Source organism: Cetorhinus maximus, unplaced genomic scaffold (genome assembly GCF_964194155.1).
Source record: "Cetorhinus maximus unplaced genomic scaffold, sCetMax3.hap1.1 HAP1_SCAFFOLD_798, whole genome shotgun sequence".
In the NCBI taxonomy this organism is placed as follows: Eukaryota; Metazoa; Chordata; class Chondrichthyes; order Lamniformes; family Cetorhinidae; genus Cetorhinus; species Cetorhinus maximus.
Window position 1 is genome coordinate 105185 of NW_027596740.1, and position 19816 is coordinate 125000.

Below are 19816 nucleotides of genomic sequence, written 5' to 3' on the forward strand. Positions count from 1 at the left end.
GACAAAGTGAATTTGTTTGCAGTGGGACAAGGGCTGGAGAGTTAGAGCGTTAGAGTTAGTGCTTGCAGCAGAATCCATGTTAACATTGAAGAATGCGTTTAATCGGCAGTGGAAGGAAAGTGAAGTCTGTTTCAGTGTCGATCTCAGTTACACGGAGCGATGCTCTGACTATCTCCCCCTGGTTTGCCTCTGCAATGCTACTCGAAACACAGTCACTGCGAAATCAATGTCCTGGCGCGAGATGCACATCGGAGGATTCATCCGGAATGTCTACAGGTAAACAAGAGATAGAGAGAGAGTGTCAAAGAGTAGGTACAGCACGGGGTCAGATACAGAGTAAAGCTCCCTCTACACTGTCCCCATCAAACACTCCCAGGACAGGTACAGCACGGGGTTAGATACAGAGTAAAGCTCCCTCTACACCGTCCCCATCAAACACTCCCAGGACAGTTACAGCACGGGGTTAGATACAGAGTAAAGCTCCCTCTACACTGTCCCCATCAAACACTCCCAGGACAGGTACAGCACGGGGTTAGATACAGAGTAAAGCTCCCTCTACACTGTCCCCATCAAACACTCCCAGGACAGGTACAGCACGGGGTCAGATACAGAGTAAAGCTCCCTCTACACCGTCCCCATCAAACACTCCCAGGACAGGTACAGCACGGGGTTAGATACAGAGTAAAGCTCCCTCTACACCGTCCCCATCAAACACTCCCAGGACAAGTACAGCACGGGGTCAGATACAGAGTAAAGCTCCCTCTACACCGTCCCCATCAAACACTCCCAGGACAGGTACAGCACGGGGTTAGATACAGAGTAAAGCTCCCTTTACACCGACCCCATCAAACACTCCCCAGGACAGGTACAGCACGGGGTTAGATTCAGAGTAAAGCTCCCTCTACACTGTCCCCATCAAACACTCCCAGGACAGGTACAGCACGGGGTTAGATACAGATAAAGCTCCCTCTACACTGTCCAAATCAAACACTCCCAGGACAGGTACAGCATGGGGTTAGATACAGAGTAAAGCTCCCTCTACACCGTCCCCACCAAACACTCCCAGGACAGGTACAGCACGGGGTTAGATACAGAGTAAAGCTCCCTCTACACTGTCCCCATCAAACACTCCCAGGACAGGTACAGCACGGGGTTAGATACAGAGTAAAGCTCCCTCTACACTGTCCCCATCAAACACTCCCAGGACAGGTACAGCACGGGGTTAGATACAGAGTAAAGCTCCCTCTACACTGTCCCCATCAAACACTCCCAGGACAGGTACAGCACGGGGTTAGATACAGAGTAAAGCTCCCTTTACACCGACCCCATCAAACACTCCCCAGGACAGGTACAGCACGGGGTTAGATACAGAGTAAAGCTCCCTCTACACCGTCCCCATCAAACACTCCCAGGACAGGTACAGCACGGGGTTAGATACAGAGTAAAGCAATAATGTCCAACTAGGCTGGTTTCTGTGTGCTGTGTGTTTTAATTCATTACCTGACCATACATTCCGCCTTTACCCAGAAGGAGTCCCATCTCTCTGCAATCCTCCAAAATCTGGTCCATTTCTTGCGTAGGTAGAGGTTTCTGAGATGCCTGTGAATGGATAGAAAAATCATTGTGATAAATGAAGAGTTGATCCCCCAAGTTCCCAGTCTGGGAGAGCGGGAAGGACAGGGAGTATGATTCACCCTGTGGGCACAGGGGGCTAGTGGGCCATACTGTCTGCTGGCTCCAAAGCCCATTTGATTGAGACTCTGGCTCCATATCCGACTGCACTTTCTGCCCACCTCCCTCTCCCCAAATCCCCGGGACCCCTGCAGGATAATCTTCGGCCTTCCCCACCCACCTCCACACAAACCCGGGATTGGTCAGAAAACCTCTCCAATAGTTTTAATGAAATTAAAAATGTTCCTTGAATATGCAAAGGGAGAAATGTGTTAAAGTTAAATGGCAAAATATGTCATTTCTAATAAGCTTGTGTTCAGGATGTAGTAAGAATATTAAAAAAGGAATTAAATTAAAACAGATGCTGTGTGTGGTGAGACTGCAAGGCCAGGAGGCTCTGAGAGTGACCGAGGCACAAAGTGTGAATGCAGAAGGATCAGAGGGTGACAGGGAGTCGTAGGCAAGAGCAGTACCCTCGGCACAGACACTGCCAGCACCTTTACACACTCTACTCACTGAGGCAAGTACAGAATTCAGACACAAACTGCAGCCTGAATCCCCACTCCCTCTCCCAAATACAACCCCCACCCCAACCTTCACCCGCACTCCCACTCCCCATCTCCTCACTCTCACTGACAGTTCCACTGGACCAGCTCGGAGGGTGGGGCTCCACACACCTTATCTTGGACCATCTCGACGCCGACCATCAGTCCCTTCCCTCGCACATCACCAACAATCTCAAACTCATCTCGCAGCTTCGCTAACTGGAGCAGTAAGTGTGTCCCGAGCGTTTCACTATTTGACATCAAACCGTCTGCTTCTATCACCTTCAAAGAGGAAACACACTATCAGCACCACAAAAACCTTATTACAGCAAAGTCACTGCCGCAGGGTCAATGTCTGGCTTCACACGGCTGCATTGCACACACCATATGTGTACACTGAACACTCGCACTGCACACACTCACACAGCATGTGTACACTGAACACTCGCACTGCACACACTCACACAGCATGTGTGTACACTGAACACTCGCACTGCACACACTCACACAGCATATGTGTACACTGAACACTCGCACTGCACACGCTCACACAGCATGTGTACACTGAACACTCGCACTGCACACACTCACACAGCATGTGTGTACACTGAACACTCGCACTGCACACACTCACACAGCATGTGTGTACACTGAACACTCGCACTGCACACACTCACACAGCATGTGTGTACACTGAACACTCGCACTGCACACACTCACACAGCATGCGTGTACACTGAACACTCGCACTGCACACGCTCACACAGCATGTGTGTACACTGAACACTCGCACTGCACACGCTCACACAGCATGTGTGTACACTGAACACTCGCACTGCACACGCTCACACAGCATGTGTGTACACTGAACACTCGCACTGCACATGCTCACACAGCATGTGTGTACACTGAACACTCGCACTGCACACACTCACACAGCATGTGTACACTGAACACTCGCACTGCACACACTCACACAGCATGTGTACACTGAACACTCTCACTGCACACACTCTCACAGCATGTGTATACTGAACACTCGCCCTGCACACACTCACACAGCATGTGTGTACACTGAACACTCGCACTGCACACACTCACACAGCATGTGTGTACACTGAACACTCGCACTGCACGCGCTCACACAGCATGTGTGTACACTGAACACTCGCACTGCACACGCTCACACAGCATGTGTGTACACTGAACACTCGCACTGCACACGCTCACACAGCATGTGTACACTGAACACTCGCACTGCACACGCTCACACAGCATGTGTGTACACTGAACACTCGCACTGCACACGCTCACACAGCATGTGTGTACACTGAACACTCGCACTGCACACGCTCACACAGCATGTGTGTACACTGAACACTCGCACTGCACATGCTCACACAGCATGTGTGTACACTGAACACTCGCACTGCACACGCTCACACAACATGTGTGTACACTGAACACTCGCACTGCACACGCTCACACAGCATGTGTACACTGAACACTCGTACTGCACACACTCACACAGCATGTGTACACTGAACACTCGCACTGCACACACTCACACAGCATGTGTACACTGAACACTCTCACTGCACACACTCTCACAGCATGTATGTACACTGAACACTCGCACTGCACACACTCACACAGCATGTGTGAACACTGAACACTCGCACTGCACACGGTCACACAGCATGTGTGTACACTGAACACTCGCACTGCACACGCTCACACAGCATGTGTACACTGAACACTCGCACTGCACACGCTCACACAGCATGTGTGTACACTGAACACTCGCACTGCACACACTCACACAGCATGTGTACACTGAACACTCGCACTGCACACACTCACACAGCATGTGTACACTGAACACTCTCACTGCACACACTCTCACAGCATGTGTATACTGAACACTCGCACTGCACACACTCACACAGCATGTGTGTACACTGAACACTCGCACTGCACACACTCACACAGCATGTGTGTACACTGAACACTCGCACTGCACGCGCTCACACAGCATGTGTGTACACTGAACACTCGCACTGCACACGCTCACACAGCATGTGTGTACACTGAACACTCGCACTGCACACGCTCACACAGCATGTGTACACTGAACACTCGCACTGCACACGCTCACACAGCATGTGTGTACACTGAACACTCGCACTGCACACGCTCACACAGCATGTGTGTACACTGAACACTCGCACTGCACACACTCACACAGCATGTGTACACTGAACACTCGCACTGCACACGCTCACACAGCATGTGTGTACACTGAACACTCGCACTGCACACGCTCACACAGCATGTGTACACTGAACACTCGCACTGCACACGCTCACACAGCATGTGTACACTGAACACTCGCACTGCACACACTCACACAGCATATGTGTACACTGAACACTCGCACTGCACACGCTCACACAGCATGTGTACACTGAACACTCGCACTGCACACACTCACACAGCATGTGTGTACACTGAACACTCGCACTGCACACACTCACACAGCATGTGTGTACACTGAACACTCGCACTGCACACACTCACACAGCATGTGTGTACACTGAACACTCGCACTGCACACACTCACACAGCATGCGTGTACACTGAACACTCGCACTGCACACGCTCACACAGCATGTGTGTACACTGAACACTCGCACTGCACACGCTCACACAGCATGTGTGTACACTGAACACTCGCACTGCACACGCTCACACAGCATGTGTGTACACTGAACACTCGCACTGCACATGCTCACACAGCATGTGTGTACACTGAACACTCGCACTGCACACACTCACACAGCATGTGTACACTGAACACTCGCACTGCACACACTCACACAGCATGTGTACACTGAACACTCTCACTGCACACACTCTCACAGCATGTGTATACTGAACACTCGCCCTGCACACACTCACACAGCATGTGTGTACACTGAACACTCGCACTGCACACACTCACACAGCATGTGTGTACACTGAACACTCGCACTGCACGCGCTCACACAGCATGTGTGTACACTGAACACTCGCACTGCACACGCTCACACAGCATGTGTGTACACTGAACACTCGCACTGCACACGCTCACACAGCATGTGTACACTGAACACTCGCACTGCACACGCTCACACAGCATGTGTGTACACTGAACACTCGCACTGCACACGCTCACACAGCATGTGTGTACACTGAACACTCGCACTGCACACGCTCACACAGCATGTGTGTACACTGAACACTCGCACTGCACACGCTCACACAGCATGTGTGTACACTGAACACTCGCACTGCACACGCTCACACAGCATGTGTACACTGAACACTCGCACTGCACACGCTCACACAGCATGTGTGTACACTGAACACTCGCACTGCACACGCTCACACAGCATGTGTGTACACTGAACACTCGCACTGCACACACTCACACAGCATGTGTACACTGAACACTCGCACTGCACACGCTCACACAGCATGTGTGTACACTGAACACTCGCACTGCACACGCTCACACAGCATGTGTACACTGAACACTCGCACTGCACACGCTCACACAGCATGTGTACACTGAACACTCGCACTGCACACACTCACACAGCATGTGTACACTGAACACTCTCACTGCACACACTCTCACAGCATGTGTGTACACTGAACACTCGCACTGCACACACTCACACAGCATGTGTGAACACTGAACACTCGCACTGCACACGGTCACACAGCATGTGTGTACACTGAACACTCGCACTGCACACGCTCACACAGCATGTGTACACTGAAAACTCGCACTGCACACGCTCACACAGCATGTGTGTACACTGAACACTCGCACTGCACACACTCACACAGCATGTGTACACTGAACACTCGCACTGCACACACTCACACAGCATGTGTACACTGAACACTCTCACTGCACACACTCTCACAGCATGTGTACACTGAACACTCGCACTGCACACACTCACACAGCATGTGTGTACACTGAACACTCGCACTGCACACACTCACACAGCATGTGTACACTGAACACTCGCACTGTACATGCTCACACAGCATATGTGTACACTGAACACTCGCACTGCACAGGCTCACACAGCATGTGTGTACACTGAACACTCGCACTGCACATGCTCACACAGCATATGTGTACACTGAACACTCGCACTGCACAGGCTCACACAGCATGTGTGTACACTGAACACTCGCACTGCACACACTCATACAGCATGTGTACACTGAACACTCGCACTGCACACACTCACACAGCATGTGTGTACACTGAACACTCGCACTGCACACGCTCACACAGCATGTGTGTACACTGAACACTCGCACTGCACACACTCACACAGCATGTGTGTACACTGAACACTCGCACTGCACAGGCTCACACAGCATGTGTGTACACTGAACACTCGCACTGCACACCCTCACACAGCATGTGTGTACACTGAACACTCGCACTGCACACACTCACACAGCATGTGTGTACACTGAACACTCGCACTGCACATGGTCACACAGCATGTGTGTGCACTGAACACTCGCACTGCACACACTCACACAGCATGTGTGTACACTGAACACTCGCACTGCACATGGTCACACAGCATGTGTGTACACTGAACACTCGCACTGCACATGGTCACACAGCATGTGTGTACACTGAACAATCGCACTGCACACACTCACACAGCATGTGTGTACAGTGAACACTCGCACTGCACACACTCACACAGCATGTGTGTACACTGAACACTCGCACTGCACACCCTCACACAGCATGTGTGTACACTGAACACTCACACTTTCACGCTCACACAGCATGTGTGTACACTGAACATTCGCACTGCACACGCTCACACAGCATGTGTGTACACTGAACACTCACACTGCACACCCACACACAGCATGTGTGTACACTGAAGACTCGCACTGCACACACTCACACAGCATGTGTGTACACTGAACACTCGCACTGCACACGCTCACACAGCATGTGTGTACACTGAACACTTGCACTGCACACACTCACACAGCATGTGTGTACACTGAACACTCGCACTGCACACACTCACACAGCATGTGTGTACACTGAACACTCACACTTTCACGCTGCGCAAATTCACACATTTGGTGTCAGCTTCTCCTTCAATCTGAATTATTGCTTGTGGAGAATCTGACCTTGAGGACGGTGGATCCAATCGCACAGGCCAGTGGGTTCCCTCCGAATGTGTTGAAGGTCATCGCCTCAGACAAGGAAGCAGCAATCTCTGAAACGCAGAAATAGAAACAGAGTGAAGGTTCCATTTGACCCAAACTATCCCACCGAGTGTACACAACACCCAATATCCTCAAACTATCACACCGAGTGTACACAACACCCAATCTCCTCAAACTATTCCACCGAGTGTACACAACACCCAATCTCCCCAAACTATCACACCGAGTGTACACCACACACAATCTCCCCAAACTATCACACCGAGTGTACACAACACCCAATCTCCCCAAACTACCCCACTGAGTGTACACAATCCCCAATCTCCTCAAACTATCCCACGAAGTGTACACCACACCCAATTTCCCCAAACTACCCCACCGAGTGTACACAATCCCCAATCTCCTCAAACTATCCCACCGAGTGTACACACCACACAATCTCCCCAAACTATGCCACCGAGTGTACACGACACCCAATCACCTCAAACTATCCCACCGAGTGTACACAACACCCAATCTCCTCAAACTATCCCACGAAGTGTACACCACACCCAATCTCCCCAAACTACCCCACCGAGTGTACACAACACCCAATCTCCTCAAACTATCCCACCGAGTGTACACCACACCGAATCTCCCCAAACTATCCCAGCGAGTGTACACAACACCCAATCTCCCCAAACTATCACACCGAGTGTACACAACACCCAATCTCCCCAAACTATCACACCGAGTGTGCACAACACCCAATCTCGCCAAACTATCACACCGAGTGTACACAACACCCAATCTCCTCAAACTATGCCACCGAGTGTACACAACACCCAATCTCCCCAAACTATCACACCGAGTGTACACAACACCCAATCTCCTCAAACTATCCCACCGAGTGTACACCACACCGAATCTCCCCAAACTATCCCAGCGAGTGTACACAACACCCAATCTCCCCAAACTATCACACCGAGTGTACACAACACCCAATCTCCCCAAACTATCACACCGAGTGTACACAACACCCAATCTCCCCAAACTATCACACCGAGTGTACACAACACCCAATCTCCTCAAACTATCCCACCGAGTGTACACCACACCGAATCTCCCCAAACTATCCCAGCGAGTGTACACAACACCCAATCTCCCCAAACTATCACACCGAGTGTACACAACACCCAATCTCCCCAAACTATCACACCGAGTGTGCACAACACCCAATCTCGCCAAACTATCACACCGAGTGTACACAACACCCAATCTCCTCAAACTATGCCACCGAGTGTACACAACACCCAATCTCCCCAAACTATCACACCGAGTGTACACAACACCCAATTTCCTCAAACTATCACACCGAGTGTACACAACACCCAATCTCCCCAAACTATCACACCGAGTGTACACGACACGCAATCTCCTCAAACTATCCCACCGAGAGTACACCACACCCAATCTCCCCAAACTACCCCACCGAGTGTACACAACACCCAATCTCCTCAAACTATCACACCGAGTGTATACAACACCCAATCTCCCCAAACTATCCCACCGAGTGTACACAACACCCAATCTCCCCAAACTACCCCACCAAGTGTACACAACACCCAATCTCCTCAAACTATCACACCGAGTGTACACAACACCCAATCTCCTCAAACTATCACACCGACTGTACACAACAACCAATCTCCCCAAACTACCCCACCGAGTGTACACAACACCCAATCTTCTCAAAATATCACAACGTGTATACAGAACGCCCAGTCTCTGCAAACAATCCCACGGAGTGTACACAGCACCCAATCTCCTCAAACTATCACACCGAGTGTACACGGCACCCAATCTCCCCAAACTATCCCACCGAGTGTACACAACACCCAATCTCCTCAAACTATCCCACCGAGTGTACATAACACCCAATCTCCCCAAACTATCACACCGAGTGTACACATCACACAATCTCCCCAAACTATCTCACCGAGTGTACACATCACACAATCTCCCCAAACTATCAGACCGAGTGTACACAACACACAATCTCCCCAAACTACCCCACCGAGTGTACACAACACCCAATCTCCCCAAACTATCACACCGAGTGTACACAACACCCAATCTCCCCAAACTATCACGCCAAGTGTACTCAACACCCAATCTCCCCAAACTACCCCACTTAGTGTACACAACACCCGAAGTCCTCAAACAATCTCACCGTGTGTACAGAACACCCAATGTCCCCAAACTATCCCACCGAGTGTACACAACACCCAATCTCCCCAAACTACCCCACCGAGTGTACACAACACCCAATCTCCTCAAACAATCCCACCGAGTGTACGCAACACCCAATCTCCCCAAACTATCACACCGAGTGTACGCAACACCCAATCTCCCCAAACTACCCCACCGAGTGTACACAACACCCAATCTTCACAAACTATCACACCGAGTGTACGCAACACCCAATCTCCCCAAACTACCCCACCGAGTGTACACAACACCCAATCTCCTCAAAATATCACAATGAGTATACACAACACCCAATCCCTGCAAACTATCCCACGGCGTGTACACCGCACCCAATCTCCTCAAACTATCCCACCGAGTGTACATCACACCCAATCTCCCCAAACTACCGCACTGAGTGTACACAACACCCAATCTCCCCAAACTATCCCACCGAGTGTACACAACACCCAATCTCCCCAAACTATCCCACCGAGTGTACACAACACCCAATCTCCCCAAACTATCCCACCGAGTGTACACAACACCCAATCTCCCCAAACTATCCCACCGAGTGTACACAACACCCAATCTCCCCAAACTATCCCACCGAGTGTACACAACACCCAATCTCCCCAAACTATCCCACCGAGTGTACACAACACCCAATCTCGCCAAACTACCACACCGAGTGTACACAACACCCAATCTCCTCAAACTATTCCACCGAGTGTACACAACGCCCAATCTCCTCAAACTATCCCACCAAGTGTACACAACACCCAATCTCCCCAAACTATCCCACCGAGTGTACACAACACCCAATCTCCCCAAACTATCCCACCGAGTGTACACAACACCCAATCTCCCCAAACTATCCCACCGAGTGTACACAACACCCAATCTCGCCAAACTATCACACCGAGTGTACACAACACCCAATCTCCTCAAACTATTCCACCGAGTGTACACAACACCCAATCTCCTCAAACTACCCCACCGAGAGTACACAACACACAATCTCCCCAAACTATCCCACCTAGTGTACACAACACCCAATCTCCTCAAACTATCCCACCGAGTGTACACCACACCCAATCTCCTCAAACTATCACACCGAGTGTACACAACACCCAATCTCCTCAAACTATCCCACCGAGTGTACACAACAACCAATCTCCCCAAACTATCCCACCGAGTGTACACAACACCCAATCTCCCCAAACTATCACACCGAGTGTACACAACACCCAATCTCCCCAAACTATCCCACCGAGTGTACACAACACCCAATCTCCCCAAACTATCCTACCGAGTGTACACAACACCCAATCTCCCCAAACTATCCCACCGAGTGTACACAACACCCAATCTCCTCAAACTATCACACCGAGTGTACACCACACCCAATCTCCTCAAACTATCACACCGAGTGTACACAACGCCCAATCTCCTCAAACTATCCCACCGAGTGTACACAACAACCAATCTCCCCAAACTATCCCACCGAGTGTACACAACACCCAATCTCTGCAAACTATCCCACGGCGTGTACACCGCACCCAATCTCCTCAAACTATCCCACCGAGTGTACATCACACCCAATCTCCCCAAACTACCGCACTGAGTGTACACAACACCCAATCTCCCCAAATTATCCCACCGAGTGTACACAACACCCAATCTCCCCAAACTATCCCACCGAGTGTGCACAACACCCAATCTCGCCAAACTATCACACCGAGTGTACACAACACCCAATCTGCTCAAACTATTCCACCGAGTGTACACAACACCCAATCTCCTCAAACTATCCCACCGAGTGTACACAACACCCAATCTCCCCAAACTATCCCACCGAGTGTACACAACACCCAATCTCCCCAAACTATCCCACCGAGTGTACACAACACCCAATCTCCCCAAACTATCACACCGAGTGTACACAACACCCAATCTCCTCGAACTATCACGCCGAGTGTACACAACACCCACTCTCCCCAAACTATCACACCAAGTGTACACAGCACCCAATCTCCTCAATCTATTACACCGAGTGTACACAACACCCACTCTCCCCAAACTATCACACCGAGTGTACACAACACCCAATCTCCTCAAACTATCACACCGAGTGTACCCCACACCCAATCTCCCGAAACTACCCCACCGAGTGTACACAACACCCAATCTCCCCAAACTATCCCACCGAGTGTACCCCACACCCAATCTCCCCAAACTACCCCACCGAGTGTACACAACACCCAATCTCCCCAAACTGTCCCACCGAGTGTACACAACACCCAATCTCCCCAAACTGTCCCACCGAGTGTACACAACACCCAATCTCCCCAAACTATCCCACCGAGTGTATACCAATTCTCCTGAATAAATCACGGAAAAGGAAAATCGTGCAGATCCTGGAAACCTAAAATAAAAACAGAAATCTTTGGAAATATTCAGCAGGTCTGGCAGCATCTGTGGTGAGGAGAACAGAGTTAACGTTGCAGGTCGATGACCTTTTATTGGGCCTTTAAAGAACGGTTATCTCGAACACATTAACTCTTTTTCTCTTTCCAAAGATGCTTCCATTTCCAAATACAGCAAGACCCAGACAATATCCAGGCTTGGGCTGACAAGTGGCAAGTAACATTCATGCCACACAAGTGTCAGGCAATGACCATCTCCAGCAAGAAAGAATTTAACCATCGCCCCTTGATATTCAATGGCATTACCATCACTGAATCCCCCACTGTCAACATCCTGGGGGTTACCATTGACCAGAAACTGAACTGGACTAGCTATATAAATACTGTGGCTACAAGAGCAGGTCAGAGGCTGGGAATCCTGTGATAAGTAACTCACCTCCTGACTCTCCAAAGCCTGTCCACCATCTACAAGGCACAAGTCAGGAGTGTGATGGGATACTCCCCACTTGCCTGGATGAGTGCAGCTCCCACAACACTCAAGAAGCTTGACACCATCCAGGACAAAGCAGCCACTTGATTGGCACCACATCCACAAACTTTCACTCCCTTCACCACCGATGCACAGTAGCTGCCGTGTGTACCATCTACAAGATGCACTGTAGGAATTCACCAAGGCTCCTTTGACAGCACCTTCCAAACCCACGACCACTACCATCTAGAAGGACAAGGGCAGCAGACAGATGGGAACACCACCACTTACAAAACCTGTGATGTTGAGAAGCCTCAGCTGAAATGGTCGCAATCACTGAAAAAAACTATATTTACATTTTCAAACTGACCAGGCTGGGATTGGATCTCCTGCTGTCTGAACTATTCGACCAGGATTTGGTTGATATTTAATTTGAGAATTGAGTGACAGGGCATTCTCAGTATCAGTACCTCTGACATGAAACATCCAGCGGGAGAGAGAGGGGCTACTTATAAACCCCCTTTCCCAATTTCCCCCCATCCCTTGTCCCCTCACAACCCTCTCCCCATCCCCCCTGCCTGATGTTCATAGCTGGTTGTCTAGACGTTGGCGTCTCTGTAATCCTGTGGGATTGAGGTTGAACCTGGATCTCATGGTCTGGCTCTCACTCACTGGGAGGGGTTGGCCATTCTTCAACCTGTCACAGGTGGCTTCAGTCTACTTAACCCCTGACCTTTGAACTACATGTGCCCAATTAACTCACCAGGTGTGGTAACCACTGCGCCCATGGGAAATCCGTTGCCAATTCCCTTTGCCATGGTGACAATATCTGGTTTCACTCCGTGTGCCTGGAAACCCCAATAATGGCTCCCCAAGCGGCCGAATCCAGTTTGAACCTGCGAAGGACATTGCACAAGGTCATGGGTCAAGCTAACACTGCCTTCACCGGATTTGACAAATCAGAGGGGCTGGTGTTAATCCTTCCCTCTCAACACGGCAGGAGGGGTCCAAGTCAGCCAAGACCCCTTTCCAATGACCTGCCATCATCACCATCCTTCTCCCCTTCCCCCAGCCTGTCCCTGTCCCCTCCCCTGCCCCCTGTTTCCTGCTCCCTCCAACTCCCCCACTCGCCTTAACCATTCACAATCAGCAATTATTCATTTAAAATCAGAGATTGTTAGATTTCTGTTAATCAAAACTATTAGGAGAAATGGAACAAAAGTGGATATATGGCAAATAGACTTGAGGGGCTGAATGGCCTCCTCCTGTTCCTGTTACTGCTATGCCTCCTGGTCAGTGGATTCGATCTGAAATGTGGTCTCTGTTTATCTGAAGATAGCTGACAGGATTAAGGAAAACAACCAGTTAACCTGTTGTAATGAGTTATTTATAATATTCCAATCTCCATTGAGACTGAGAATGGTTTAGAGACATTCAAACCTCCAGTTATTAACTGAGAGGATGATGTATTAAGATTTCATTTTTAAAGAGAAATTTTATAGCATCAAATAACAGACAAAACACTATTGACCAAACACCATTTTCTCTTGTAGACAACTTGTACTATAAACTATAGGAATAAATGACACCTTGTTAATTATGGTACATCACACTGTGTGGAGTTACAGTTCTTATACCATAAACTCACAGTTATTCCCAGCTTCAAATGGGTTTGATCCTTTTTATTTTCCCAGCTGGGTAACTTCTAATCACTGAACTCTCTCTCACTCAGAGTTACACTGTAGATTTCTTCCTTTAGCTCCAATCTAGGCAAATCATCCAGCCTCCTTTAACCCCTCGTGAACACAGCCTTCAATCTGCACTCCACATGGTGAGTGATAGGGTCAGCAGGAACCACAAGACAAAATTGCAACTTCATTCTGTCTGTGATATTTCTGGGTTTTATAGGGAAGTCTGTAACCTGATCTCAAAATGGCTTCCACTACCCTCTTCTCCATGGCAATGGGAAACACAGCCTTGTATCTAAGTAGAAATGTTAACCAGTTATCTTTAATCCCGACTATCTTTCATCTTATAAATAAAGGGATAGTTTGCAATGCAACTGTTTATAATTTAATATCAATAACACCTTTCTGGGACTTTGGGTCTGCTCATTATAGATTGAGAAACTGCTGTCATTATCCATGTGTGTAAGTATCTTCCACCTCCCTCTCAATAAAACAGTCTGGGTCTTCCGATCTCGAACAATTAAACAACCAAGGTTTACTGTCAGACACATGTCACATGACCCCTTTCATTTACATTTAAAGATACAGTCCCGAACTATAACACCCTTATAAACAAAAAGATGCAGTGTTAAAACATAATAATCTTATAAATCTCCCAATTGTAACAATAATATAATGATACTGGGGGAGCTGCTGCTCTTCCAATGGGATTAAAAACCTTTCCACATTCCCCAACATTCTTAGTATATTATGAAATTCCTGACAAAACCTTGGAATTCGGAACAGAATACTCTGCAGAATTCCCAATTCCAGGAATTTTTCAGTTGATATCCATATCGAATATCCACAGTGAGATGTTCCCCTTAATTAATAAATTACCATCACATGAAAGATCCATGATGACTCCTGTGTATCTCTCACCTCGTCAGATATGTATAATCCTCCTCTTTCTCGAATAATCTCAGCGACCTCCTTCAGAAATCCTTTAGGATATTGCACAACCCCATTGACACCCTGTGGAGAGACAATCCAATCCTTATTCATTATATCCCAGTCTCGGAGAACCCATTGTGAACAAGCTCCACGTTCCAAATACAGTTCCATCATTATTTGATATTCTTACATTGTGACAAACACTGGCATTAAAAACCAGCTCAAAACCTGCATATTAAACAATGTGAGACCCATGCAGTATTGTCATCAGAGTAATTCACAGCAGACTCGCCATCTAGATACTGAAAATAAACCCCAAATATCAGAACCAATCCACAAGGACAGCAATGGATCCCAGGAAACACTCCCAATTCACCACTACCTTCCTGACCATCCTACTGTGCACAAACCCTTTCCCATTCACTCCCACGGTACACAATCCCAATGGACCCAAACCTCTTCCCATTCCCTCCCACTGTACACAATCCCAATGGACCCAAACCTCTTCCCATTCCCTCCCACTGTACACAATCCCAATGGACCCAAACCTCTTCCCATTCACTCCCTCTGTACACAATCCCAATGCACCCAAACCCCTTCTCGTTCAGTCCCACTGTACACAATCCCAATCCCAAACCCCTTCCCATTCACCCCCACTGTATACAATCCCAATGGACCCAAACCTCTTCCCATTCACTCCCACTGTACACAATCCCAATCCCAAGACCGTTCCCGTTCACTCCCACTGTACACAATCCCAATCGGCCCAAACCCCTTCCCGTAAACTCCCATTGTACACAATCCCAATGGACCCAAACCCCTTCCCATACACTCCCACTGTACAGAATCCCAATCCCAAACCCCTTCCCGTTCACTCCCGCTGTACACAATCCCAATGAACTCAAGCCTCTTCCTGTTCACTCCCACTATACACAATCCCAATGGAAACAAACCCCTTCCCGTTCACTCCCACTGTACACAATCCCAATGAACTCAAGCCTCTTCCTGTTCACTCCCACTGTACACAATCCCAATGGACCCAAACCCCTTCCCGTTCACTCCCACTGTACACAATCCCAACAGACCCAAACCTCTTCCCGTTCACTCCCACTGTACACAATCCCAATGGACCCAAACCCCTTCCCATTCACTCCCTTTGTGCACAATCCCAATGGACCCGAACCCCTTTCTGTTCACTCTCACTGTACACAATCCTAATGGACCCAAACCCCTTCCCGTTCACCCCCATCGTACACAATTCCAATGGGCCCAAACCCATTCCCGTTCACTCCCACTGTACACAATCCTAATGGACCAAAACCCCTTCCCGTTCACTCCGACTGTACACAATCCCATTGGACCCAATCCCCTTCCCGTTGACTCCCACTGTACACAATCCCAATCCCCTTCCCGTTTGCTCCCACTGTACACAATCCCAATGGAACCAAACCCCTTCCCGTTCACTCTCACTGTCCACAATCCTAATGGACCAAATCCTCTTCCCGCTCACTCCCACTATACACAATCCTAATGGACCTAAACCCCTTCCCATTCACCCCCATCATACACAATCCCAATGGACCCAAACCCCATTCCGTCCACTCCCACTGTACACAATCCTAATGGACCCAAATCCCTTTCCGTTAACTCTCACTGTACACAATCCTAATGGACCCAAACCCCTTCCCGTTCACTCCCACTGTACAGAATCCCAATCCCAAACCCCTTCCCGTTCACTCCCGCTGTACACAATCCCAATGAACTCAAGCCTCTTCCTGTTCACTCCCACTATACACAATCCCAATGGAAACAAACCCCTTCCCGTTCACTCCCACTGTACACAATCCCAATGAACTCAAGCCTCTTCCTGTTCACTCCCACTGTACACAATCCCAATGGACCCAAACCCCTTCCCGTTCACTCCCACTGTACACAATCCCAATGGACCCAAACCCCTCCCCGTTTACTCCCACTGTACACAATCCCAATCGACCCAAATCCCTTCCCGTTCACTCCCACTGTACAGAAACCCAATGGACCCAAACCCCTCCCCGTTTACTCCCACTGTACACAATCCCAATCGACCCAAAACCCTTCCCATTCACTCCCACTATACACAATCCCAATGGATCCAAACCCCTTCCCGTTCACTCCCATTGTGGACAATCCCAATGGATCCAAACCCCTTCCCGTTCACTCCCACTGTACACAATCCCAACAGACCCAAACCTCTTCCCGTTCACTCCCACTGTACACAATCCCAATGGACCCAAACCCCTTCCCATTCACTCCCTTTGTGCACAATCCCAATGGACCCGAACCCCTTTCTGTTCACTCTCACTGTACACAATCCTAATGGACCCAAACCCCTTCCCGTTCACCCCCATCGTACACAATCCCAATGGGCCCAAACCCGTTCCCGTTCACTCCCACTTTACACAATCCTAATGGACCAAAACCCCTTCCCGTTCACTCCGACTGTACACAATCCCAATGGACCCAATCCCCTTCCCATTGACTCCCACTGTACACAATCCCAATCCCCTTATCGTTCGCTCCCACTGTACACAATCCCAATGGAACCAAACCCCTTCCCGTTCACTCCCACTGTACAGAATCCCAATCCCAAACCCCTTCCCGTTCACTCCCGCTGTACACAATCCCAATGAACTCAAGTCTCTTCCTGTTCACTCCCACTATACACAATCCCAATGGAAACAAACCCCTTCCCGTTCACTCCCACTGTACACAATCCCAATGAACTCAAGCCTCTTCCTGTTCACTCCCACTGTACACAATCCCAATGGACCCAAACCCCTTCCCGTTCACTCCCACTGTACACAATCCCAATGGACCCAAACCCCTCCCCATTTACTCCCACTGTACACAATCCCAATCGACCCAAATCCCTTCCCGTTCACTCCCACTGTACACAATCCCAATCCCAAACCCCTTCCCGTTCACTCCCACTGTACACAATCCCAATGGACCCAAACCCCTTCCCGTTCACTCCCACTGTACACAATCCCGATTTTTAAGAAATCCATTGATCTGTGTGTCTCTGTGGAGATTGTAATAGTTAAGGGACAGGATGTTCCAATGCTGTTACAGTGGTCCCTGCTTAACACCAGGGGTGGGACCCACTGAGAGGGTGTAGGTAGATTCCCCAGCGCAGTTCAAGGGTCAGTGAAGAGTCGTACAAGGGTCAGTCAGTGGAGTCAGTCAGGGAAGAGATTCCAGGCAGCGGCAGTGCTGTGTGTTGGCTGTGCAGCTGGGGCCCAGGAGCTGTTTGGTGGCTCTACACTGTGGCAAAGGTTTGTGCTACGAGAAACCCTCGGAGCCACTGATAGTTCAGTGCAGCTGAGAGTGTGGGCAATGGAGCCCACAAGCAATATTTACTTGGGACAGCTGAGAAAGATGGAGCTCAGTGAAATTCAGGGGCAGTGATAGCTCGGTGAAGCTAGCCACTTGGTAAAAACCTGAAATTATATCGGTAATTAGTCGCTTGCCAGTGGTCTCCAGAATCTTGAGGAATGCAGTCTCAGGAGACAAGATTTGTTTAATTCATTCATGGGATGTGGGCTTCACTGGCTGGGCCAGCATTTATTGCCCATCCCTAATTGCCCTTGAGAAGGTGGTAGTGAGCTGCCTTCTTGAACCGCTGCAGTCCATGTGGTGTAGGTACACCCACAGTGCTGTTAGGGAGGGAGTTCCAGGCTTTTGACCCAGCGACAGTGAAGGAACGGCGATATATTTCCAAGTCAGGGTGGTGAGTGACTTGGAGGGGAAATTCCAGGTGGTGGTGTTCCCATCTATCTGCTGCCCTTGTCCTTCTAGATGGTAGTGGTCGTGGGTTTGGAAAGTGCTGTCTAAGGAGCCTTGCTAAATTCCTGCAGAGCATCTTGTAGATGGTACACACTGCTGCTACTGTGTGTCGGTGGTGGAGGGAGTGAATGTTTGTGGATGTAGTGCCGATCAAGCGGCTGCTTTGTCCTGGACGGTGTCAAGTTTCTTGAGTGTTGTGGGAGCTGCACTCATCCAGGCAAGTGGGGAGTATTCCATCACACTCCTGACTTGTGCCTTGTAGATGGTGGACAGGCTTTGGGGAGTCAGGAGGTGAATTACTTCCAACAGGATCCCTAGTCTCTGACCTGCTCTTGTAGCCACAGTATTTATATGGCTAGTCCAGTTCAGTTTCTGGTCAATGGTAAACCCCAGAATGTTGATAGTGGGGGATTCAGTGATGGTAATGTCATTGAACATCAAGGGGCGATGGTTAGATTCTCTGTTGTTGGAGATGGTCATTGCCTGGCACTTGTGTGGTGTGAATGTTACTTGCCACTTGTCAGCCCAAGCCTGGATATTGTCCAGGTCTTGGTGCATTTGGACATGGACTGCTTCAGTATCTGAGGAGTTGCAAATGGTGCTGAACATTGTGCAATCATCAGCGAACATCCCCACTTCTGACCTTATGATAGAAGGAAGGTCATTGATGAAGCAGCTGAAGATGGTTGGGCTGAGGACACTACCCTGAGCAACTCCTGCAGTGATGTCCTAGAGCTGAGATGACTGACCTCCAAC

The 19816-nt window shown here is 49.4% G+C and overlaps 1 protein-coding gene across 1 annotated transcript in view; it reads right to left on the reverse strand.

Annotated features, from left to right (window-relative positions):
- Window positions 1–80: 80 nt before the first annotated feature.
- Window positions 81–19816, reverse strand: part of LOC144674787 (alanine--glyoxylate aminotransferase 2, mitochondrial-like) — a gene marked incomplete at its 5' end in the record, with an annotated part of 48650 nt that continues 28914 nt past the window's right edge. Inside the window, 6 exons of the mRNA XM_078535986.1 lie at window positions 81–270; window positions 1501–1599; window positions 2349–2498; window positions 7452–7540; window positions 13378–13510; window positions 15224–15316. Of these exons, the coding sequence (XP_078392112.1) occupies window positions 169–270; window positions 1501–1599; window positions 2349–2498; window positions 7452–7540; window positions 13378–13510; window positions 15224–15316 (666 nt within the window). The remainder of the gene's footprint in view (window positions 271–1500; window positions 1600–2348; window positions 2499–7451; window positions 7541–13377; window positions 13511–15223; window positions 15317–19816) is intronic.